This window comes from Myotis yumanensis, unplaced genomic scaffold (genome assembly GCF_028538775.1).
Source record: "Myotis yumanensis isolate MYYU_CA2020_CCGP unplaced genomic scaffold, mMyoYum1.0.hap1 SCAF_1, whole genome shotgun sequence".
NCBI lineage: Eukaryota > Metazoa > Chordata > Mammalia > Chiroptera > Vespertilionidae > Myotis > Myotis yumanensis.
This window is the reverse complement of record NW_027223752.1, coordinates 179,441,299-179,466,984: the sequence shown is the minus strand read 5'-3', so window position 1 is coordinate 179,466,984 and position 25,686 is coordinate 179,441,299. Positions and strand designations below refer to the sequence as shown.

General features: G+C 39.1%; 1 protein-coding gene and 1 pseudogene across 2 annotated transcripts in view; both read left to right on the top strand.

Moving 5' to 3' along the window:
* The window catches only part of CCSER1 (coiled-coil serine rich protein 1), a 1,176,231-nt gene that overhangs the window by 784,834 nt on the left and 365,711 nt on the right, over positions 1–25,686 (top strand). For both annotated transcript variants that reach the window (XM_070392710.1, XM_070392707.1), the window contains one exon: positions 22,202–22,246. In XM_070392710.1, coding sequence (XP_070248811.1) covers positions 22,202–22,246 — 45 coding nt within the window. The remainder of the gene's footprint in view (positions 1–22,201; positions 22,247–25,686) is intronic.
* LOC139006593 (adenylyl cyclase-associated protein 1-like) lies at positions 10,394–11,820 on the top strand (annotated as a pseudogene).

The window sequence follows — 25,686 nt, the reverse complement described above, 5'->3', positions numbered from 1 at the left end:
CTGACACCCCCCACTTCTTCTAACAGCACTTCTTCAAAATAGACTTGCCCAGGCTGAAAACTGACTTCTGCGCATGGGCCACGAAGTTTCAATCGCACTGTATGTGCATGCCCGCATGTGGTATTTTGTGGAAGAGCCACACTTAAGGGGCCAAAGAGCCGCATGTGGCTCGCAAGCCGCAGTTTGCCGACCACTGCTCTAGTCCATACTTATAAAAAGCCATAGGCCATCACGACTGAAACAACCAGCTGGACAACCGAACAGTAGGCTGCATGGGGCGACCAGGCTGGCAGGGGGGCAATGAGGGATGACCAAATGACTGAACAGTAAGCTGCATGGGGTGACCTGGCTAGAAGGGGGGGCAGTCAGGGGTGACCAGGCCAGCGAGGGTGAGTCACAAATATGTATAGAAATTATAAATGATCTTTCACCCAATCATAATGAATTTTTTACTCATTGTCTTGGAATTAATATTTGAATATAGCTTTCTACATTAGTATCATTGTGTTAAAATGTTAGCAAAATACCTAGAGGTTCAATATGTAGTAATTTATTCTAAGTGCTAGGTGCAAAGTGTACTCATGTCTATAAAAATGAAATTACTCTATATAAAGTCTATAATTAAAGTGTTAATCATTCTTCATTCACTTTAAGTTTTTATTTTATACTAAAGTGGTAGTAAGTTATACTTTTCCATCGAGTTTTTTTTTTTTTTAGTTTCTCTTCAATTAGGGCAAGATGTGTTTGGGGCGGTATTAAAAATGATTCAGAAGTAAAACGTAGGAGACAACTTTATTGAGAATATTATTCATGTTAGCTATTTTCGAAAATATCAGAGAGCCCCTAAACTGGGTCATGTTGTTCAAATGATAGATTTGGGTTTTGGAACAAATGTTGCATACTTTCCTCCTTAAAAACCATGCCATTTGGAGGAAGAACTAATTATCTTAAGGCTCAAAGTCTTCCGTTGCCAAATGGTCTCACAGTTAGCAACAGAAGAGAAATGAAGCTCAGAGCAGTAAACCCTGGGGATTCACCTGGCCTCCTTTGCAGCCAAGATTGTTCCTATGGTGTCAGACAACAATTAAAGGAGCTGAAGTTGAAGGTGAGTCAGAAAAGGGCAAACTGAAAAGTGTAACTCTCTCAACCGGGCCATCTACGTTGCAGAAAAAGAATAACCAGAACACAGCGAAAGAATAAGAGGAAAGAGGCATTTTAAAAAGCAGAAGTGAATAGATAATTATCTTTATGGATATGTGAAGAAGTAGAACAAATACTGGCATCCTATTCAGGGTCTGCAAAAGTGGGTTTACAGTCATTTGTATGGAAATAATACAAATCAGTACTATAATAATTAATAAGTGACACAAGTATAAACTCACAGCTGTGAACTACATTTGCTTACCCCTGTATACTATGGATCTTCACTAACTGTAATCTTGAAAAATAATATCTCCTATCTCTCAACCTCAATTTCCTCACAAATAAAATGAAGATGGGCAAAATGACTTATTAAGCTGTTTTTAATGCCATATTCTATAAATCTTTATGTAACATTACATATTTTAAAAAATTATATGCACCATAAGGACTATACCTTGTATGTTTTGTCCCAGCACATAGTAGTAGGCACTCAAAATATGTTGAATGACTGAATAAGCCAGAAAATAAAAGAGAGGTGAAGGAGGGTTGGTTAAATGACTATCAACAGAATAGCATGTGCTAACACAGACACTGCTGCATTAAGACTCCACCTCTCCTTCCTCTTTACTGTAAACAGTACCCTCTGTGGTGGTGAGGCAGGAGGGATAAGAAGGGAGTCCCTAGGGAATTCCAAAGTTTCTCACAGATTTGCAAACCCCTGGTTAGCAAAGCTACAATGTGGTTTTAAATCTTTGAGACTATAGAATACTATGTCTGACAGGTTCTCTGCCATACAAATGTCCCTAGACCTTCCAGCTGTGGTCAGATTGCTTATTTCATGAGGAACAGTGCCTACCGTTTCCATGGCTACACATTCAAGCTGAATAAAGCAGGGGCCAATATCATTAGAGTTAACTAACACACCGTATTTAATTTCAAAATATATTTTCCCAAACGTACATCCTGCCTGGCTAATCCTTGCCAAAAGTAGCCATGTAACTTATTTAATTCATTTCTTTTCACTATCACAAATCACTGGACTAGTTTGAATGGAAATCTGTATCACCTGGCTTTTCAAAGATGTTATGTTATTATCAGATTGGGAGAATAAAATATAGCCCAAATAGTTGTAACATTCTCTTCTTAATGTCCATACATTTCCAAGAGAGATCCAATTTCCAAAAATTCATGAGGAAAATTCAGTTAAATTAGAGTAGACACTAAGGGGAAATGGAAATTGTCATTTTATTTTCAGGTAGGTCTTTGAGTTTGAGAGGACATTAAACTACATTATGGAACACTGATCTCTGAGATGAAAATTTAAGCTATGGTGGGTTTTCTGGCTTGCAGTCTGAGACTATGCATTTATTTTTCTGTTCCGTTTTGCTGTTACTAGAAATTAATAATGACAGAAATAAACATATTTAATAAAGTAAGATCTCCAGCAGTGGATTTTGATACAATCTGATTTATTTGTTTAAGTTGGAGCCTCCAATAGAGTTTTTCAGACAATATTTAGTTGTACCTTAACAGCACCATATTTAAAAGTGGACACTTTGCATAGATATGCTGAAAGTTATGCCAATTTACAAGGTAAAAGTTATTAAGTGTACTTGTTTAATATTTTTGGAAAGCTCTTAAAATAGTTGGGGGAAATTTTTAAAGAAAAGCACTGAGACACAGATTTAATCTAGGGAAAGGCCACAACTCCTGAGTTGAAATTGATTAGAAAACAAAACTCAAATATTAAAATTGAGAAGTATAAAATATAGTTTTCTCAAAGAAAAGAAAAATTTCAGTAACTTAGAACTAAAACACTATCCAGTTTAATTTTCTAATTTTCCTGGGAAAAAAAATGTGATCTCAGAGGTTTAGGTTATTTGCCTAAACTCAGTGAAAGAAGGGGATCAATTAGTTCAATTAATTTTTCTTCTGAATGAATTTGAATTGCAAATATCATGTTAAAACCATGTTTATAGCTCTAACCGGTTTGGCTCAATGGATAGAGCATTGGCCTGCAGACTGAAGGGTCCCAGGTTTGATTCCTGAGCATGAGCATGTACCTTGGTTGCGGGCATATCCCCAGTAGGGGGTGTGCAGGAGGCAGCTGATTGATGTTTCTCTCTCATCAATGTTTCTAACTCTCTATCCCTCTCCCTGCCTCTCTGTAAAAAATCAATAAAATATATTAAACAAAACAAAAAAAACAAAACAAAAAAACATGTTTATAAAAAGCAGAATAGTTATAGAGGCTTATTCATTCTATTTACTCAACAAGTATTTGTTTGGCACCTACTAAGTACCACACCCTGTTCTAAGTACTGGGGAAATACAATTTTACAAAACAAATGCCACTTGTTGTCATGGACTTCACATTCTAGTGAGATGAAATAGTCAGTACATAAAATAATAAATACATGAGAAAAATAGTTTTAATTGGTAAGTCTTAAGCAGAACATCAGAATTGGGTGAAATAACAGTAAGCAACCTGATGTCTATTTTAGATTCAGTGTTCAGGGAAGGCTTCTGACAATAAATTTAAACTGAGATTTGAATGGCAAGGATATAATCATTTGATTGATCTTATAATGATGGTGGGAAGATAATTATAAGAAGCAAGCAGCTGTATAAACTTTTTAAAGTAGGAAGAATTAAGACTTTGAGGGCATGATGAGAGCAGTTTTCAAATATTGTAATTGTGACGTGGGATTTGTCGAGCCGACTTTCCCTTGTGGATTCATGTGCTACGAAGTTTGAAGAATAAATTCGGGAACTAAAATATTTTATATATTTTTATTTTTTAATTTAAATTCTTTATTGTTTAAAGTATCACATAAGTCTCGCTTGTCCCCTATTTATCTCTCTCCAGCCGCTCCCACCCCCCAGTACATGCATTCACCCTCTACTTCTATGCTCATATGCATGCATACAAGTCCTTTGATTGGTCTCTAATCCTCCCCACTCCTCCCCTGCCTTCCCTCTTAGGTTGGACAGTGTGTTTGATGCTTCTATGACTCTGGCTCTATTTTTGTTCATCAGTTGATGTTGTTCATTATATCCCACATATGAGTGAGATCATGTGATATTTATCTTTCTCTGACTGGCTTATTTCGCTTAGCATAATGCTCTCCAGGTCCATCCATGCTGTTGCAAATGGTAAGAATTCCTTCTTTTTTACTGCAGCATAGTATTCCATTGTGTTGATGTACCACAGTTTTTTAATTCACTCATCTGCTTATGGGCACTTATGCTGTTTCCAAATCTTAGCTATTGTAAATTGTGCTGCTATGAACATAGGGGTGCATATATCCTTTCTGCCTGAATTTTTTTCCCATCCCTTCACTATCAGTCTGTGTGAGTCCTTTTTCTGAGGTGGGTCTCTTGTAAACAGCAAATATAGGGTCATGTTTTCTTATCCATTCAGCTATCCTATGTCTTTTGATTGGAGCATTTAATCCATTTATGTTTAAGGTTATTATTGATAGGTATTTGTTTGTCACCATTTTTATTCTTTATGTCTGTGTTCCTTTTTTTGTTTCCATTTATTCTTTTTACAGCAGTCCCTTTAGCATTTCTTGCATTGCTGGTTTGGTGGTAATAAACTACCTCAGCCCTTTTTTTTTGTCTGTGAAGCTCCTGATTTCATATTCAATTTTGAATGATAGCCTTGCTGGGTATAATATTTTTGGATTCAGTCACTTGCTTTGCATCACTTTGTATATTTCATTTCATTCCCTTATGGCCTGATGTGTTTCTGTTGAGAAATCAGTTGATAGTCTAATGGGAGATCCCTTGTAGGTAACTTTCTGTCTCTCTCTGGTAGCCTTTAAGATTCTTATTTTGTTGTTGGTGTTTGTCAATTTAATTATGATGTGTCTTGGTGTTGGTCTTTTTAGGTTCATCTTATTTGGGACTCTGTGTGCTTTTTGTACTTATGTGGCTTTTTTCTTCCCAACATCAGGGAATTTTTCTGTTATTATTTCTTCAAAGAGGTTTTCTAACCTTTGCTTTAATTCCTCTCCTTCTGGCACCCCTATTATGCAGATGTTGTTTTCTTTTGTGTTGTCCCAAAGCTCCCTTAGGCTCTCCTCCTGCTTTTTAAGTTTTCTTTCCAGTTGCTGTTGTGTGTAGGTGTTTTTCTACCTTGTCCTCTAACTCGCTGACATGGTCCTCAGCTGCTTCTAGTCTGCTGTTGAAACTTTCCATTGTGTTCTTTATTGCAGCTATGCCATTCTTCATTTCCTCTTGATTCTTACCCATGTTGAATTGGTCTTCCATATTTTTCAGTGTCCTTATAACCATTCTTCTGAATTCTTTCTCTGACAAATTGCTTGCCTCCATTTCATTTATTTGCTTTTCTGGTGACTTCTCCATTTCTTTTGTATGGGGTTTGTTTCTTTTTTTCCCCTGTTTTGCTGTTCCTTTGAGATTGTTTCTATGTATTAGATCAAACTGCTATGCCACCCAGATTTTTTGAGTTTTTCTTACATAGTAGATGTTTTGTGGGACCCAGTGGTGCAGTCTCTCTGGTCTTCAGGGATGGGTAATCGAGCAATGCCCCTACTTGGTATATTCGCGTTCTCTTGGTGTAGTTGGGTCTTGAATGTTATTGTCCCATCTGTGGATGGAGTCTCTTCTCACGGTGTCTGGTTATGTGGCTCACTCTCTACCACGTTGACTGAACAGCATAAAATACAATTTGACAAGGCACAACACAAAGGAAACAAAACACAAATGAACTCACAATACTGAAAACCCCAATATAAGTGTCCACCAGAGAAAAGAAAATTAGGAGAGAGAAAAGAAGGCAAAAATGATATCAAGAAAAGAAAAAAAAAAGGTAATAGAGGAAAGAACAAGAAGAAAAAGGAAGAGAAAAAATATATATGGGGGAAAAACACCACAGAAAAAACAGATAAACCAAAAAATGCAAACAACAAACACCCAGAAAAAAAAGGGGGGGAAACAGAATCTGTAGAGGCAGAACTTATATACAGTTAGTAAGGTTAAGGAATTGAATGAATATGGGGAGGACCTTGGTTCAGTATAGAGGAGATAGAAAGGGAATGAGTGGATAAGAAGAAAACAAAGAAAAAATGTAATAAAATAAATAAATAAATAGATAAATAAATAAGATAAAATAAAAAATAAAATGAAAAAAATGTGAAAAATGAAATAAAAATAAAAAAACAAACAAAATAAAGAAAAATGTTTTTTTAAAATAAAAGATAAAAATAAAATAAGTGAAGTGTCATTTGTTTCAACTGAGTTTTAATGCCCCATGTGTTTAAGACCTCACTCTTCTGTTCTGTCTGCCACTTCTTAGTTTCCTGTTAGGTAATCAGCACTGTGTTGAAGTTCCAAGTGATCCCCCACTCCTCTATTTGTGTCTATCTTCACAGCCTTGACTGCAAGCAGGTGGGACCAATCTGCCCACTTAGCCTGTCTGCCTGCTGTCAATCTTTATCTCTCAAGTGGCTGTTTCTGACAGAGCTATAGGTAGATAGGGTGCTGTATCACTTTCTGGGACTGAACGGCCTCTCTTCAACCCAGTTGAGGACTCTTTGGGGCTATTCAGATTTTTTGTGTTCTTTGTACTACTCAGGGTATAGTCTGGGTGTGGCTGTATTGTTTGCCTGGAGACTGTTGGAAAGGGCTGGCTCTTCAGGACAAAAATGGCTGCTTAGGTCCAGAGGGTCAGGAATGTCCCAGTGCCGGACTATTGGTCAGAAGACTAAAATATTTTAAATAAAAATGTGTAGTTTATTGGAAACGGATACAAACTCTCCCTGGGAAATGCTCCCTAAAGGGGAACCCCCTGGGATTCCCAAATGGGAAAAGCTTGTTCTCTCTAAAATGGGAAAAATCTAAATTTTGTTTTGAGTCTCTTTGTCTCCAGGTTTATGAAGGCTGTAGCTCTTTGTCTCTTCATGACTCTTTCTTATTGGACCCTTCCTTAATTTATGACCCCCATGCTTTCCTAATTGGTCATTCTTCTACAGAGTATTAGTTTCAAAGGTCAAAGCCCACCTGGTGTCCCCCTTTTTCTCTTCCCCTCATCTTGCAACATTTCTCTATCCTCTGTGAATATATGCCTTCCTCTTATAACATCTCTTTATCCTCTGTGATAGTAAGATAAGCATTCTGGTGCCTTGCAGCTATCTCCTTCACATCACATATGCATTCCTCTCCTGTAGACCTCCCTTTTCCCTAAAACTTCCTGTCCTGTCTCTAAAAGTCCTTTCGTAATTATACATTTAAGCACAACTCTTCATTTTTCTCCAGCAATTCACTGTAAATTACTAGGTTCAGCTATGCCTCATGCAGTTGATATCCAGAGTCTAGGATTTGCTGAGGAAGTACAACAGAGGAAGGAAGTGGATAGGTTTGTGTATCATCCTGATGATTATCATGAGCCTTGGATTCTAAGGTGAAACAGAAGGAAATTAGAGGAAAACTGCATAAGAAAATGGTAGGCTCAGGTGATTGAAGATCTCCATGAGTCTGACTAGTTTGAATAAAGTTTAGATTAATAGGGAAAAGCTCCACAAGCCTTTGAGCACTTTTGTTAGTTATTATAAGTAGAAACTCTCAGTGACATCTGAGAGGCATTCTTAGCAATACAGACTCAATAAAAACTTTGCGGGAAATAATAAGCCATCTTAGAAAATATTACCAGTTATGTGCTTGAGGCACCTCTTAACATGGAAAACCTTTATTCAAAGTATTTAATTCTGTATCTTTGGGCAGTTTCATTTAACTATATGGACTAATGGTTCTCATTATAAGAATGATGGTCCTTCTAATCACTCAAATCTAATGTATTAAGAATTCCTTAAACTTCACTAGGTAAACTACCAGAAATTACCCAAATCTCCTTGTGTAAAAATATGTGTGATCAAATGTGTTAGCACCAGAGCCTCAGAGAGAGTCTGGCACAGGATGATGTTCATGGACGTGTCACCCACATAGTCACTGTGAAATGAAAAAATAGTTAAAGCCCTTGAGCTGTAGCAACACTCAATGACGTTTAATTGTGGTGAACATTGGATAAAATAGAATCTGTGCTTTTATACAGTGGTGGTTCCTTTTTACTTTTTTTTCCAAAAAGTAAACTCCAATTTACAGAAGCAAGCAGCACATAAATTCTTCTGATCACTCCAGTGAAGCAAAGAACACAGAGGTAGTTTACAGGGACTCTTGGCCAGAGAACCTGCAGACACAGCAAAAAATAAAAATAAATAAAATAAAAATAAAGTCAGCATTAAGAGATGCACCTAATAAGTAAAGTAAGACACCCATTCTTGGTAATAAGTAACGAGTTGTAAGCATTGTGCTAAGCCCCTTTAGCAATCTATATATATAAAAGGCTAATAAGCTAAGTGTTCATCCGACCAGTTGCTATGACACACACTGGCCACCAGGGGGCAGATGCTCAACGCAGGAGCTGCTGTGATGCACACTGGCAATTTACAGAGAAATGGCACCACAGATCTGGCACCCACAAAGCAACACTCAGCTTCTCCCAAGTGGGACACAGGCCCCACTACCACCCCAGAGTAATAGCCCACCAAATCACAGCCAACGCTGCCTGCCGAGACCCCATGGCACAAAATGTGGCCCACAGCCCAGCCCAGAAATGGTGGCTGTGGGCTCCGGGTAATGACGTCATGTAGCAAGGTCCAGCTCCCTCTAGTCTCCTTGCAGTTTCTTCAGCCTAGGAACATGACTTGCTTTTTAGCCAGGTGCAAACATTTCACACTTTAACCAAATGTTTGTGAAGCATTTTCCCGTGCCTCACGTCATTTGATCCTCACAGAAGTCCTGGAGTAGGTAGATAGGAGACTTGGTAGAATCCTATTTTTTTTTCATTAGCCAGAAAATGGAGATTTAGAAAGCTTAAAAACCTGACCCAACTGAAAAGAAGTAAGAAATGGTGGACCTTGAAAATGACTTCAGGTTTTCTCACTACCCAAGAAATAGTCAAACATTGCTGCAGTTAAATATTTTACCCTTTGTTCTCCCTGCATGATCTACGATAATAATCTGTTTTGTGTTGATATATACTGGTGTGTTGCAGACAATTACCTGAAAGAGAAGTTGGGGTGCTTCACTGGGCTGGAAAAAGTTTAGCTAAATCAGAAAGCAGGTCTAATTAAGCAAGTTTATTCTATATCTATAAAAGGCTAAGTTGACTTGCACATGCACCATAATACATATAAAGCTCTCACTGTACACGTGTGTTTCGATCTGTCATTGTCGATCATGAATTTGGTTGACACTTCTATTATAGAGAAAGGGCAAATAGCAATATTAAAATATTTCTTCTAACTAATTTCTTTCAATGTGCATGAATCCATGTACTGGGTCACTAGTATAATTCATAAGGGGTCATTACTTAAAGGGAACTATGAGGAAATGAGATGTTGAGATTTCTGCAAATAATAGCAAACCTGATCAATGAAAATACATCTTAATGCAGACTACCATGAGTGGAGAGGTGTTTGCAACACAGGAAAGAGGATGAACAGAGTGTGGTCCATTCAGGGAGAAAGGAAGGGTTAAATAGAAGCATTGCTTAGCTTCTCTTGGATTTTCACTGAGATCTACTTAACAAGAAGGAATCAGCAGGCTCAGTATCAGAAACCCGTTGAATAGCACTTAGAATTCATTGTAGGTATATAATCCTATGTAACTCTATCATTCAGTCTTTTGGAACCAAACCTTTTAAAGATGTTAAAGTTATGATAAAACTGAATAATTAGGTATTGTAATAGATTCTTGTAATCCATGTTATTTATTTTAATTGAACTCAGTTTTTATTTCTAAACTTGCACATGTTAGTTTTTTTATCCTGAAATAATTACTGTCATCTTAATAGAAAGAGGACACTGTCCAGTTGAGAATATATTCTAAGGGATATTCTGAAATCAACAATCTTGGCCTTATAAAAGGCTTTGTGAGTGATTACTGCTTAGGCGTTTAATAGAAAAGCATGGCACACTTTCTTTGCAGTTGTCAAAAAAACAGTGTGATAAGAAAATGCTGAAACTCTTAAAGTTACAAATGAAATTTTAGATTTTCAATGATTTGTTTAATGCGAATAAATGAATTTATTTATCCGATAATTGCTAAAGCCAGAACCACTTGTACAGTTTACAAATATAAATTAATGCAGCACAGATTGGGAAAAACTCTTCAGATACATGGAGGAGAGTGGCTTTTCGCGGGCCCAAGCAAGTGGTGCATTATGGCTGACATGCAAAATCTGGTAGAAAGATTGGAGAGGGCTTTGGGCTGCCTGGAGGCAGTGTATCCCATGCCTCTGGAATGCACTGTGGGTCTGGAGACAGTGCTCCAAAAGCAGGGTCTGTTCCCTACGTGGAAGCATTCGACTCACAGCCAGCTTGTCCTGTGACAGACTACCTGAAGATCAGGAAAGAGATTGGAGGAGACGTGCAGTCACAGGCGGAGATGGTGCATACAGGGCTGAAGTTGGAGTGAGCTCTCTTGGTTATAGCCTCTCAGTGTCAGCAGCCAACAGATAATCAGCTTCCTTATTTGTTGGCTCCCATCTCAGAGCAGATCCAAGAAGTGATAACTTTTCCAGAGGAGAACCAAGGCAGCAAGTTGTTCAATTACCTGTCAAGCTGCCAGCGAAAGTATCCAAGCCCTGGGCTGGGTGGTATGGCTCCCAAGCCTGTTCCTTAAGTGAAAGAAATGAATGATGCTGCCATGTTTTATACAAACCAAGTCCTCAAGGAGTACAAAGATATGGATAAGAGCATGTGGACTGCTCAAAACGTACTTGAGTATGTGGATAGAGCTGCAGGCTTACGATAAAAGAGTTCCATACGGTGGTTCTGGCCTGGAGCAAAATGGGGCCCGTGACAAAAGAACTGAGTGGCTTGCCATCTGGACCCTCCACTGGATCAAATCCCACCCCCTTTCCTGCCAAGCCCACCTCCCCCACCAAAGCCTACCCTACTAGTTCAAGGTCAGATGTCTCCACTTCATACTCAGCACTGTTTGAGCAGATTAATCAGGGAGAGCATCACACATGCCCTGAACCATGTACCTGATGACATGGAGACTCACAGGAACCCTGCCCTGGAGGCTCAGAGTGGTCCAGTACGAGGTGGCCCCAAGCTATTCTCTTACCTAAACCAGGAGTCAGCCCATCCCCTAACACAGCCACAAAGAAGGAGCCAGCTCTGCCTTAAACTGGAGGGCAAGAGCAGAGAGTGGAACATCAGGAGAACATTTCCAACCTGGTAATTGTTGGCACAGAGCTGAACCAAGTGGCTTATATAAACAAGTGTGTTAATATGGCATTGCAAATTAAGAGCAAAATTAACTCCATTATATTAGACAACTATAAGAAACTGTCTGGTGTTCTATGATGCAGTGGGCATCATGGAGATAATCAATAATAGAGATGACAGAGTTCAGGTAATGGGAAAAGTGCCAGGGATTTCCATCAACAAAACAGATGGCTGTCACGTTTACCTGGGCAAGAATTCCCTAGCGTGTGAGATAGTCAGTGCCAAATCTTGAGATGAATGTCCAAATTCCTGCAGAGGCAGGGACTTTAATGAGCCCTCCATCTCTGAGCAGCACAAGAGCCTACTGAATGGGAAGAGGCTCGTCACAGCAGTGACAGAAATTGCTGGCTAAGGGAAGGGTCACTGGGTTCATTGCCCTCTCCCTCACACCTTAGGATGACTCTTTAACAGGGCAGATCTTTTCTAGATTCCCTCTACCTTTCTGCTCTTAGAACTGCTTCTGTGCTTTGAGAAACACAGCTGCCTGCCTTCGCTGAAGCATACCTCAGGCCGAGGTTGGTGTAGGATAGCAAGTCAGTTCATCATCTACAGGAAGATGCAGCTTTTTCCTCTGAGCTCAACCACACGCCAACCCGTTCCTAAGGAACTGCCGACCAGGACTGGTGTGTCCTAGCTTTTAGCCTGTGGGGATTATTCCACCAGCAAGCAGCCTTCTGGGAAGAATAAAGCAGTCCCCAGGAATTAACATATCAGAAAGTTCACACAAATTAATCTTTTCCAAGCAATGTGCATGAAGGTAGCAGAAGCTGGTGTGATTCCAGCTGGTTCTTCTAAACAGACGAATTTTTCACCGTTGACAAGTGAGGCCAGGGTTGCACTGGACCAAAGGCTGATGCTTGGCCATCTAGCATTCCAAGCCAAACTGTTTCCTCTAAGCACTCCTTTAATTCTGCATTCATCCTGGCTCCGCCTGAACCTGGCATAGTAGATTCTCCTGTGCCAGCTGCTGTAGCAGTGCCCTGCACCCAAGCCAGCTAAAGGAATCTTGGATGCTTTCTTTTTCTGGGATTCTTGTCCAGCACCTTCCACAAAGATGACTTAAAAAGGAAAAAAAAACAAAAAAAAAACCAAAAAAACCCCACACCATTCCAAGTAATCTGGTATTCCTTCTCCATGCTTGGTGCCTGTTACCCATCCTCACTGTCTCCTTTGCCCCGTTACACTCAACAGCTTTTGTCTTCTGTCTGGGCCCCTAAACAAAGGCCTAAGACCTCCACTGCAAGCTGGTGTTAGGTCTTCTGTAACAATCTTGCACAGCATTGCTAATGGAAACTTCAGTTTTCCCCTCTAGGACAACACATACCAAAACGTGCAATTTTCTTTGGGCGGAAAGAGAGATTCTCCTTTGACTACTACCTATTTTCTGAAGCCTGTGGAAATAAACCTTTATATACTTAAAGGTATACAGAAAATAGAATAAAATTAATACCAGAAAAAAAAGAAAAGTAAATGTTCCATTCATCAAGAGAAACATTTAAATACTGATTTAACATTTACCATGCTCCAGGCAGTACTGGTGCAATTGGGATAATTCATTAGAGACCCCTGTCTTTGTGGCACGTAAGTCCAAGTGTGGATAGATAGATAATGCACAATAATAGCACATTTATACAGTATGTTAAAAGGTTTCAAGTGTCCCTAGAGGTGAAGTAGACTATGCCATTAAAGAGGTGATAGAAGTAGACCTCACTGAGTAGATAAGTAGGCAAAAACTTGAGGAGCTATTGGAGTTGGTCATGCGGATATCTAGGTGATGAGAGTCCAGCTGCGGTTAGCACCTCATCCAAAGCCTATGGTAGAAGGATGCCTCACATGACCATGGACTTGCAAGAGAGCCAGATTTTGTAATGGATGTTGAGGGTGGAGTTTATAGAAAGATATGGGGTTGAAGTTATAGGCAGACAGACAGATTGATTGATAGATAACCACATTCTAGTTATTAATCTTCTCTCTTGAACTAGTTTAGTGTATTTTTTATCTTGAGATTTCATGGTAAGACTATAAGAGACAGCAGTACTAGACAGATTAATGATTTAATTAGCCTAATGTAACTAAGGAATACTTTTTCAAATATTTCACGATGCCACAATCCATACAGTAGGTACTATGCCTGTCATGTTTGTTTAAATTTGTCATTGGACTGATGTTTGCCACCATGAGAGAATTCTAAAGCAATATACCTTTTATTGACATAGTTAAGGTTACTTGTCTTCTGAAACTGGGTCTGTAACTTTCTATGTAAGAATTAGATTAACAAGTACAGGTTGTCAAAAATAATATTATATAAAGTCTTAGTAGAAGTGCTGTGTTGTTGATTAGTCTCACGTCTGAAATGGATCGACACCTTCGTCACAAATGACCTCCCAGCTATGAGCTTTAGAAACACGGGAAATACTCCAGTTTTAAGATGAACTCCATCGTATCAAAGCTCATAAAATATGAGAATGCGAGTCCTTGGAACAGGAGTTTAATTTACACAGTTCACCACGATGAGAACTGCTAGAGAACTGGAGGCATGGAAGTGCTCTACTTGATTAATACTTTAGTTAGCCTAGAGTAACAATAATCACAGACAAACTCTATGAAATGTATTTGTGCCCATATTCTTACATTAATTTTCTTTTAATCTTTGTATGCCATGGGAAATATTTCAATTGAATTATATATTTTTCCCAATAAATCAGGAACTCTGGGAATCCAATCCTATTTATTTTTCTCCACATTTATTTCCAAATCTTAAATGAATTCAAAAGCAAGAATTTAATTCACCTTTACTTCTTCAGTAAAAATGATATGGTTTAGGTGAACTTTAATAGAATGCTGGAAATAGGCTTTCTCATCTAATAGGTTACTCAATCATTAATTCATTAGACACGTATTAATCTAGTTCATATTAGATAGCCATCTCAATACAAATGAAACAAAGTAATAGTTACTTTTGGAAGTAGTGTGTGTAGTGGCTGCAAAAGAAGCTCTGTAATCAGATATTCTGGATTCAATACTCAACTCTACCTCCTTCTAGCTGTGTCTACTTGAGCAAGTCAATTGACCTCTCTTTGCCTCAAGTACTGTGACAAAAATAGGAATCAATACAACACCTGCAACACCGTGTCATTGTGAGGGATAAAAAATAAGCGTGTAAAGGGCTTAGCATAGTGCCTATCATCTAGCAACAAATCAACAATTGTACACTATTTTTATTATATGTATTTATGTGCATTTAGGTGGAGGGGGTGGGTGGGTGGGAAGAGATCAACCAAAGAACTTGTATGCTATATGCATAACCCATGGACATGGACAATAGGGGGTAAAGGATTGGGGCGGGGGGCAGTGGTGGGCTAGAAGAGGTCAATGGAAAAAAAAGGGGACATATGTAATATTTTCAACAATAAAGATTTAATTAAAAAATAAATAAAAGCAATATTCAGGGCTAAAAAAATGTATCTCATGGTGTAGTTATGATATTACTTAGGAAATGTGGTATGATTTTTCATTTTTTGTGTAGTTATGATATTAGGAAATGTGGTATGATTTTTTATATTTAAAATGCAAGAACTTTTAGAAATTTCACTATGAAAAATGGTAGAGTATCTAAAAATAGTGACATATTTTGGTTTTTGAAAAGGGAGATAAAGAGCATTTCAAAACTTTCAGTGAATAGATTACAGATATCATGGTATAGAGGTTCAAAGATGATTAGAATAACTTTGAAAACAAAGTTTGATAAATTTTTTCATTTGGCTGTTTTTTGCTTGTTTGTTTGTTTGTCTTTTGTCTTTGATAGATTTTAGCCTAGATCTTGATGAACTCTACAATTTTCAAACAGGTACACTACAGATCTCTCTGTGACATTATTTCAACATAGTATAAGAAAATAAAATATTTTCCAATATAATGACTAAAAAATAGATAAAGGACCCTCAAAAATATTTAAACTATGTTTAACTTTAAAGGTAAACTAGAAATTATAAGTAATAGTGAATTATTATAGTTTTTAGGTAGGTTTAGCAGCTGCGGAGTTTCTGAATTTCTAAGTTTATTTTCTAAACCTATGCCTGGTCACAAATCTTAAACTAACTCACAAAAAAATCCAAAGTAGGGCTGATGTTAGAAATACAAATACTGTATACAGCTAAATATTTTTTATCAACAAAATGTAATAGAAACTTGACACCGAATTTAAAGTCTGTGCAGCAAGATGGTAGATGAAAAAGTAGATATCCCAGGTAAGGAAAGCAGAATTTAGGAACCGAGTAAGGTTGACAATGGGTGTATCAAATTGTGTTTAACCTTGTTGGAATTTTTTTAAATTCTTGAGTAGTTTCATCAGTCTCACTGAGAAGCCATCCGAGATAGAAAATACCAGTAAGAGAACCAGTCTGTATGTTTTTAAGTTAAAACATACCACAGATATTAAATTTTAAATATTTATCTCTATATCCTCCCACCCCCACATCATTTTCCTGATAGGTAAACCAAAGTCTAGAGCTGAACACTGCCCTCATCATTTCTACTCCAAATGGCACCCCTGTTTAAGACGAAATGTAGTAGTAAGAAGCAGAAGCATTTTACACTCTAGTCATTCTTTTAGGCCCTATACTGGAGCTACAAAATGATCTTACAATAGCAAGAACTAAGATGGCATGTCTTAATTTGCCTAAAGAAATAGGTTCAAAAACAGATAGAGCAGAACAATTAAAAGATAATTTTAATTTTAGCTCAGTGTGGGAAGAACTATTTGATTTTAATATGTAATAAGATTATTGTAAGAATTGAATTAATCCAGGTAAAACACTTGGAGATGTACTTAACACATAGAGAACTACCCAAAAATACTAGTTATTTTTATAACTGTTGTAATAATTAGTCTTTTTTAAAAATAATATCACAAAAGCAGCAACATCTTAAGCTACCAATAAAATTTGGTGCATATTTGGATTAGCTTTGAACTAGGCACTGAGCTGTGTTTTATATAGATTCTCCCACTTAGTGGATTATCTCAATTCTACAGGTAAGAAACCTAGGGCATAAAATGGTTAAGGAATACGCCAAAAGTTATGTAGCTTGTAAGACAATCTACACTAATAAAAGAGAAAAATGGTAATTAGCGTACGACCGCTACCCTTCCGATTGGCTAATCAGCGTATCCTTATGCAAATTAACTGTCAGCCAAGATGGCGGCCGGCAGCCAGGCAGCTGGAAGCGAACATGAGGCTTCCTTGCTCCAGTGACTGCAGATTCCAACGTTCCCCGCCTGACTTGCCGGACTCTGAGCTGGCAGTTTGAAACATTCTAACAAATATAGCCGGCTGGGATCTCAGAGCTGAAGTTATACATTGTTTCGATTATAGAACGGCAAACAAACCAGCAGCGGAAGCCTCAGAGCTAGAGCCAGAGCTAAAGCTGGCCCAGAAGAAAAAAAAAAAAGAAAAAAAGGAGTGGTTGGGAGCTTCAGTCAAAACCCCTAGCCTGAAAGCAGCCCTCAGCCCCTCACCCAGACTGGCCAGGCACCCCAGTGGGGACCCCCACCCTGAAGGGTGTGTGACCAGCTGCAAACAGCCATCATCCCCTCATCCAGGCTGGCCAGGCACCCCAGTGGGGACCCCCACCCTGATCCAGGACACCCTTCAGGGCAAACCAGCCAGCCCCCAGGCCTCTATCCTATATAGTAAAAGGGTAATATGCCTCCCAGCACAGGGATCAGCGGAGCCACGAGGCCTCCTGGCACCAGATCAGCATGACAGGGGGCAGCGCCCAAACCCCCTGATCGCCCTGCGGCTCTGTGTGTGACAGGGTGTGGCATCCCAACCCCCTGATCGGCCCTGCTCTGTGTGTGACAGGGGGTGGTGCCCCAACCCCCCCCCCCACGGGCCCTGCTCTGTGTGTGACGGGGTAGAGCCATAACCTCCCCATCGGCCCTGCCCTGAGTGTGACAGTGGGGGTGCCCCAACCCCCTGATTGGCCCTGCTCTGTGGGTGACAGGGGGCGGTGCCCTAACTCCCCTATCGGCCCTACTCTGTGCGTGACAGGGGGGAGCTCCCCAACCCCCTGATGGGCCCTGCTCTGTGTGTGACAGGGGGGAGCTCCCCAACCCCCTGATGGGCCCTGCTCTGTGCGTGATGAGGGGGGGGGGCAGTGCCCCAACCCCCTGATTGGCCCTGCTCTGTGAGTGACAGGGGGCAGTGCCCCAACCCCCTGATGGGCCCTGCTCTGTGAGTGACAGGGGGCAGCGCCCCAACCCCCTGATTGGCCCTGCTCTGTGCATCACAGGGGGTGATGCCACAACCTCCCCATTGACCCTGCCTTGAGTGTGACAGGGGGCGGTGCCCCAACCCCCCAATCAGCCATACCCTGAGCGTGACTGAGGGTGGCATCGCAACCTCCCAATCCGCCCTGCTCTGTGCATGACAGGGGGCGGCGCCCCAACTCCCCAATCAGCCCTGCTCTGAGCCCGACCAGGGGCTGCACCTAGGGATTGGGCTTGCCCTCTGCCACTCAGGAGCAGGCCTAAGCCAGCAGGTCATTATCTCCCGAGGGGTCCCAGACTGCGAGAGGGCACAGGCCGGGCTGAGGGACCCCCTCTTCCCCCCCGAGTGCACAAATTTTTGTGCACCGGGCCTCTAGTCCTATATAATAAAAGGCTAATATGCAAATAGACCAAATGGCGGAACAACCGAACAACTGGTCACTATGACATGCACTGACCACAGGGGGCATGCACAAACATGGCGGGCATTGGCCGTGGTGTGATGGTGAAGCAGGTGAGCGGGGGCACCAGACCAAGGTGGGGCACCAGTCATTGTCATCGGGGCAAGCCTCTGGTGGTTACTGAAGATTCTTTGCTCCCATGCACCACAGTCCTGCCAGTGGGTGCTTGCACCCACTGCCAGCGTCAGAGACACCGCTTGCACCCACTGCTGGCACCTGGCACCAGCCCCAATCACCCCTGAGGGCTTCTCCACCTCCCCCTGCTCCTGAGCAGCAATTGGGGCAGCAGCCGCTACTCGCGCCTGCTGATGGCACTGGCCCTGCTCACACCCGCTGCTGGCACCAGCCCCAATTGCTCCGCACTGTCAGCGGGTGCAAGCGGGACCAGTGCCATCAGCGCATGGGAGCGGGGCTGCCGGGGGCCACAGTGGAGGGGCCAGAGTGGGGGGCGCAGAGGGTAGGCTGAGACCCGCCCCTGTGCCCACCGCAGCCTCGTGGCCCACAGTTCCTTTCAAGGTGCACGAATTTGTGCACTGGGCTTCTAGTGGTTTATAACAGAGCGACTAAAACAATTTGATAAAAGAAAGATAGTCTTGGATTGAAGACCCACTGATCAAAGTTCGAGCCCCTAATCTACCATTTGTAAATTCAATTCCTGATGTAAGCCCCACATCAGTCAGCGTAAGAGGTCAAACTACAAATTATTTAAAGTTCCTTCTATTTTTTTCTTATGCCTCCATAGCTAAGGCTGGATGTAAAACATTACATAGTGAAATTTTGGTTTTATCCAGTTAAATCATGACTACCTTCTACAGTTAAGAAAAATTATCACAATGAAATCTCCACAGTACTGGAAATGAAATATCTATTCCATCTATTCATTCTATAGTTTTTCATATTGGACAAGCAAATCAACCAAATCTAGAGGCATTGGATACTATGTTTCTGACTTTTGGTTTACAAGGAAGCAGGGGAAATCTTTATGGCATGATAGCAATTTGGCAAGATAGAGAATGTAGTAATTACAAAAGAGAATATTTTACATCATACATACTTTACACAGACATGATCTCATACCCTGGCCTAGTTACCAGGGGTGTTCACATACATGCCTGAATGCTATACTGCAAGAGAGTCATGGCAGATCATTAATTTTTTTTTCCAGTTGATAGCTTTTTCCCCTTATGCCTTATTTAACCATTTTAATTTAGCACACTGTAGAACATTTGCTTTGGTGTAATTTTTTTCACCTACAAATTATAGCATTTTTGTTTGGTCCCATGTGCTTAATTTCATTCCACACAAACCATTTATATTCTCTAGTGAGAAAATATGTATAGCAAGGAAAATACATTTTCCTCCACCATATCCTCCAGAGTAGTTTTAAACATGATTTTCTCAAGACTTGCTAGATAAATATTGTATTCTTAAATATTTAAGAATAATGAAGTGGGAGTTTATATCAGTTAAAATTTTGTAAACCTTAATTTTAATAGTCAACCAGTATACATACATATTTATATATCCACTAGAGGCCCGGTGCATGAAATTCGTGCACTCGGGGGGGGGGGGTGTCCCTCAGCCTGGCCTGTGCCCTCTCACAGTCTGGGAGCCCTCAGGGGATGTCTGACTGACAGCTTAGGCCTGCTCCCCGTGGCAGTCGGACAGCCTTAGCGATGCCCCAGAGGCAGGAGAGGCTCCCGCCACCGCCGCTGTGCTCACCAGCCATGAGCCCAGCTTCTGGCTAAGTGGCACTCCCCCTGTGGGAGCGCACTGACCACCAAGGGGCAGTTCCTGACTTAATCATCTTCCCCCTGGTGGTCAGTGCATGTCATAGTGACCAGTCATGCCTCTGTTTGGTTGATTTGCATATTAGCCTTTTATTATATAGAATAAATAATTTTACTGTTCTTGTCAACTTCAAGTCTTTCTGAGAATCAGATTGTCTCATTGAATATAATTATACAATCATTTTCTTCAGAATTATTTCAATACTTATTTTAATGGATATTACACAAAATATTAAAACACCAATTTTTTTTTCATTTCAAAAATGTGAAAATTGTGTGGCATATATATAAATTAACACAAGGAAAAGACTGGGTTCCTTTGAAATTAATATTTCTTTTGAAAATACTCCTTGTCTTACTGTTACTGCTTAGTTAATTGGGTTGATGTGATAGTCTAATCTTTCAAAGCAAGTTAACCAAATTACTATCTGTAAGGGCCACCAAAAATCATGAGAGCTGTTGTTTTCCTAGTAGAAGCTCTCAGTCACAGACTGTACTTCCCCCAGCAGCTTTCCCCACTCAAGCCAGCTGACCTTCCAACTAGAAGCTTAGTCTTACTCTAATGCTCAGAGTAATTTCTGCCATCGGTGAGGGTTTCACATCTTCCAGGTCGCACCTCAGCACTTCTTAGTGAATCTCATTACATCCTAGATCATTTGACTTCTCCATTGAGATAAATTCTTGCCTGAGGCCCTGTTAGCATGTGGAGAATCCTCTTAGGTCATTATTCTTTGCCCACATGGCTCCCAAATTCCTGTCCTCAGATTCTCTGACTCAGCTCTTCAACTTAAAGATTGGTTTTTCAATAATTTAGTGCTCAAATTATGACCAAACTCTTTATATAATTCAGACAATATATTACCCTGGCAAGCTTACCTTTCAGCCCCTCTTCATCCAAGTGGGTATGCTTTTTTTTTTCCCTCAAAGTCCTGACACCCCGCTCTCTTAATCACTATTTCCTTGAAGAAACATCATGACTCATTCATAAGTTTCATGTTATCATTAATTTGTGTCCATAAGTATAAAACACACATAACATTTACACTGCTATGAATTTAAAGAACCCTGGCTAAGGATGAATGAATGAGCTTGGTGTCCAGGCTTTTAAGACATTGTTTAAATTTTGCTGTTGTACTTACTAGTTCTGGTACTCAGCTGACATAATTTAAATTTTATAAGCTTTAATTTTCTCCTTTGAAAAAAATACATGTAAAGTACTTACTTTGACTTCTGCTTCTATTGATGGAGTACTATCTATAAGACTTGCTGTCTGCTGTAATGATTAGAAAACTGGACAAAACTTATAAAACAATTATCATTAAAAAGCACACAAGAAAGTGCATAACACTTAAGAAAAGAGAAAGAGAGCCTTACAGTACCTGGGTTTCTACCTGGAGACAGTTTTTGGATTATGGTGCACAGAATACCAGAGTCTTTAGATTTGTAGTTGAGGAGACAAAGATCTGAGTTTAGAGAGACCAAGGCAGCTAGAATTTGTGGGTGAGATCACAGAAACACGTAGCGGGAAATACACAGAGAAAGAGCTCTAGAGATCTGTATAGGTGTTTCCTGAGAGTTTTGTTTGAATAGCAATTTTGAGAGAGAGAGAGAGAGAGACTCTGGTGCCATAAGCACTGTTTACGATAGGCTTGCTGAGAAAAAGATGAACTCTTCTTCCATTTAAATGAAGCATCATGTTCACTGGGAATTCTTAGCATAGAAAGCAGTTATGATAACAGAAGAGGGAGACAGGTCCTTTGTCAGGAGATAGTATCCTGAATGTTTCCTAGGTGATGACCAGTGCTGTCAGGGATGCTGCTGCTTTTATCTTTCTTACTCGTGTGCCAAATGTGCCAGACCCAGTGCAGAGAGTAAGAGCTTACTATCCTAGCTTGTCCTACATGCACCACTTCAGTTTAAACAGCAGCTTTTAGATTGTCATCTCAGCAAGGCATGAGCAATCATTACTAAAACAAATGCTTATATTGTGCTTTTACTACTGATCTTAAGATTTAGCAGGAAATACTAGTTCATCGGTACCACCTTTGAAGACTTATGCAGGTACAGATGTTGGCATATGTGTGAGATACTCATCTACACTCAGATCTTCTTTGTTAAGTGAGTTATTTCTTTTACTTCAAAAGTTTGGCACTAGTACTAATTATAAGTTCTCTGCCAACAATAATATATTATTTTTATTTTGTTTTCTTTCAGGGTTTGAACCTGAAAAGACTGGAGGCAGTACCAGGAGGGAGAGAGGTAAGAAAGTCTAAGAGAGAGGGAGAGGGAGGAAGAGAAAAATGGTTCCAATGTTGCAGTGATGTGGTTGGTTATGGTGACATCATGATGATGATGATAATGACAAGGACAGTGACAATGATGATGATGACGATGGAGATGGGGATGTGGTGTGAAGAATGTTGTGTACATACTAGTATATTCCATTTACTCTGGCCATACCACACTTTACACGTACTTATGTAACTGTTATTAGTGCTTGTTTCTCTGCAACTGAAAAAAAATACTTTTTCTCTGGTTAGGCAGGCTCTTTCTGTTAAAATGGACTTTCACAGCAGTTGGGCCTGCTGGAGAGGGCAGAAGAAAACAGTACATGCAATATTTAAAATGATTTACTGAGAAACTAGCAAAATTCTGACAATGAAAACATTTTATGACATATGAGATTCTTTACTCTCCTACCCAAGGCTATTGGTATATGGTACTAGGCTGTTATATGTTATTGATAGTGTGAAGTTGCTTTGATAAGACTAGTGATTTTATCACTTTAATTATTGTCTATCCCAGATGCTTTAAACAGAAGGGTAACTTTTAATAATACCAAACATAAGACCATATTGTAAACATGATGTATATTATTATTTTCTAATTCTAATACGCAGTCACGATGAAGTTCTTTCCTTGCTAAGTGTACTAGTATAAATTTACTTATAAATTTATTTATCTGGGATTTCGGTTGTTTGAAGTGGAGTGCTGGTGGAATATTTAATTCAGTAAATCAATATTTTCTTATTGCCCAAAAGGTAATTTTATTTTTTGGTGATATTTATATAACTGTCTTGTGTGTTGTTGTTGTTTTGTGTGTGTGTGTGTGTGTGTGTGTGTGTGTGTGTGTGAAGGCATATGTGAAAATGTTTTGTCTTTCAAAATGAGAAAATATGTCTTACCTCTTCTCTATCCATGACTCTCTTTTTGTAAAAAACAGTTTTCTTCTGTATTAAATATGTAGTGCTTTCCTCTTCTTCCCTTACTGTTATAACTTCCAGTTGTGTGCATTTTAATATTTGGCATTTTAGTTCCTAGTAAACTTGTCATTTGGGGCCTCTTCCCATTTATTTGCTATTTTCCACCCAGATGAATCTGTTCCTTTTGAGGAACATATAGTAGTTGGCTCACATTGGCAGAAGAGCTAAGGAAGATAAATCTTTAGATACTTTTCAGGTTGTAGGAGAGCAAGGTAATACGAATGTGGTCATCAGTGCAGCAGAATGGGGGGAATATACTCTGTAAGGAAGACCTCAGAGCCACTTAGAGTTTTGTGAGGGTACCTGCTTTTGCTCAGACATGACCAAAATGGATCCACTTAGAGAAAGAACTTAATTCATCACCTCCTAAGTGAAGTTCACAGCCAAGCAGTCCTGCCACAATTTATCTCTGCTGATTCAGTGCCCTTCAGGACACTCAATTTAGAGATATCCAGCTCCTTGCTGCTGCATCCTAGTCCAGTAGCAACTGTGTGTCCAAAGAAGGAAAATGTACATCCATATGTCTACGTAATCATAGAAATATTCTTTATTTGTTTTATTACGTTTTTTCAATGTTTCATATTATTTTAAAAAACCTAATGACTGGCTGGTTTTACTAGTATTTGAAAAGAGTGTTAAATTTTATTGCTTATTGTTTTCATTTCTTCTTATTTTATTTTTATTTTAATTGCACTTATGGGTAAGGGACATGCTGATAATGTATTTTAATTTTTTCAAAATATTTTTTCTTGAAACTATTTTATGGTTTGTATGAAGGTCAAATTTTTAATAAACCTATAATTTAAAGTTTTCATCTACGTTGAAAGGACAACCTGATTCGGGCCTTCTCTCTGAGGTTAGTGGAGTAATTGTGAAGAAGGTAAGATCATTAAATCACTGATAGCCCAGTAATGTCTTTTCCACTTGATACTCTAAATTCAGGAATAAACAGTAAATGTCAACTACTGTATTAGAATTCAAAGAAGAAACTTTGCCTCCTCTCTGGGCACCACTGGGTTACTTGGGCATATTTCTTTTCTACCTAACACTCACCTTAGTTTTTTCTCATGATTATAAAGCCTAATCTGGTCTATGGTAGGAAATTTAGGGATGTATCAGACAATTGGGTGAAATATGTTGTGAAAACTGTTCTGCCAAATCTTAGTGGTATGTGATCTGGAAACAAATAGCCCAATTACTATCTTAAGAGCCTCCTAATCTCTCTTACTTACAAGATGTGACATGTATCTTGATGATTCCTGTTTGCTGTGTTGCATTACATGTGTTCATTACAAATGTAAATAATATATCTATGATTATGTTAAATTGAAATGTGTAGATTTAGAAACTCTCACATAAAACACTCTCTTAGAATTTCTCATCCTACTGCTACTGTGATTGATGATGATTTAATGACAACCATTACATCTTAAGATGAATTAATTTGTCTTAGTGCAAATGACAGATATTCCCAACAGGTGTTGATGAATGTAATACTAAAGGCCTATTGCCAAATATTTATAAGAAGGTTTAAGAAGTGTTATTTAAAGTGTTTTATTTTCTTATTTGAGATAATGACAATGCCTCAAAAATTGAAGCAGGCCATTATATGCTATTTAGCTAGGTCTTAAAGACTATTAAAAAGCTAATTGATGGATAGGAAGGCCAGATTTGAACACTATATGCTGTATAAAAGTATAAATTAAGACATGATTAAAATATGTTCCTTTTCTGAAGGAAATAGAGATGGGTAGTACCTAAATTGCTTGTATTATTGTGAAATATGTAAAAAACAGATATTGTATCTTTAAAAAGCTACATTCATATTTTTGTATATTTATATATGCATACCATAGTGGCTAATAATAAGGTTGTTTAAAATGGGAAATTAGTGGAATGCTGTGCAAAATATGATTAACTGCTATTTCTATCTGGTTTTAAGCAAACTTTCTCCCTACAGCGGGATCTTGTAGCACATAGAAAAACCTCAGTGAAAATCCATTGGGTCTGAGACATAGATAAATTATTATTTTGTTCTCAAGGAATTTCTGTTTTTCCACATAGTGTTTTTGTAATTAATTTGATTTAAACCAAAATTACTATCAGTTTTATGAAAATGTTTTATAGTTTATTTTTATTTTAAATAGTATTATATTTTCCAAAGTACAGTTTTTGGTAATTTAATAAGATTCCTCTGTGTGTGTATGGGTACGTGTGTGCATGTGTGTGTGTGTGTACACACTGATTTTGAATGGCTAATTATCTTTACTTTCACCCTGCCTCAATAATACTCAACCACCCATATTCTGGATATTTTATATCAGTCTGAGTACAAATGATGTGTGACTTTACATCATGGATGAAGAAGACTAATTGTTATTGTTGGGTACATAAATCAGTGTTAAAATTTAATTTCAGAAATTGTGCTGATTTTGG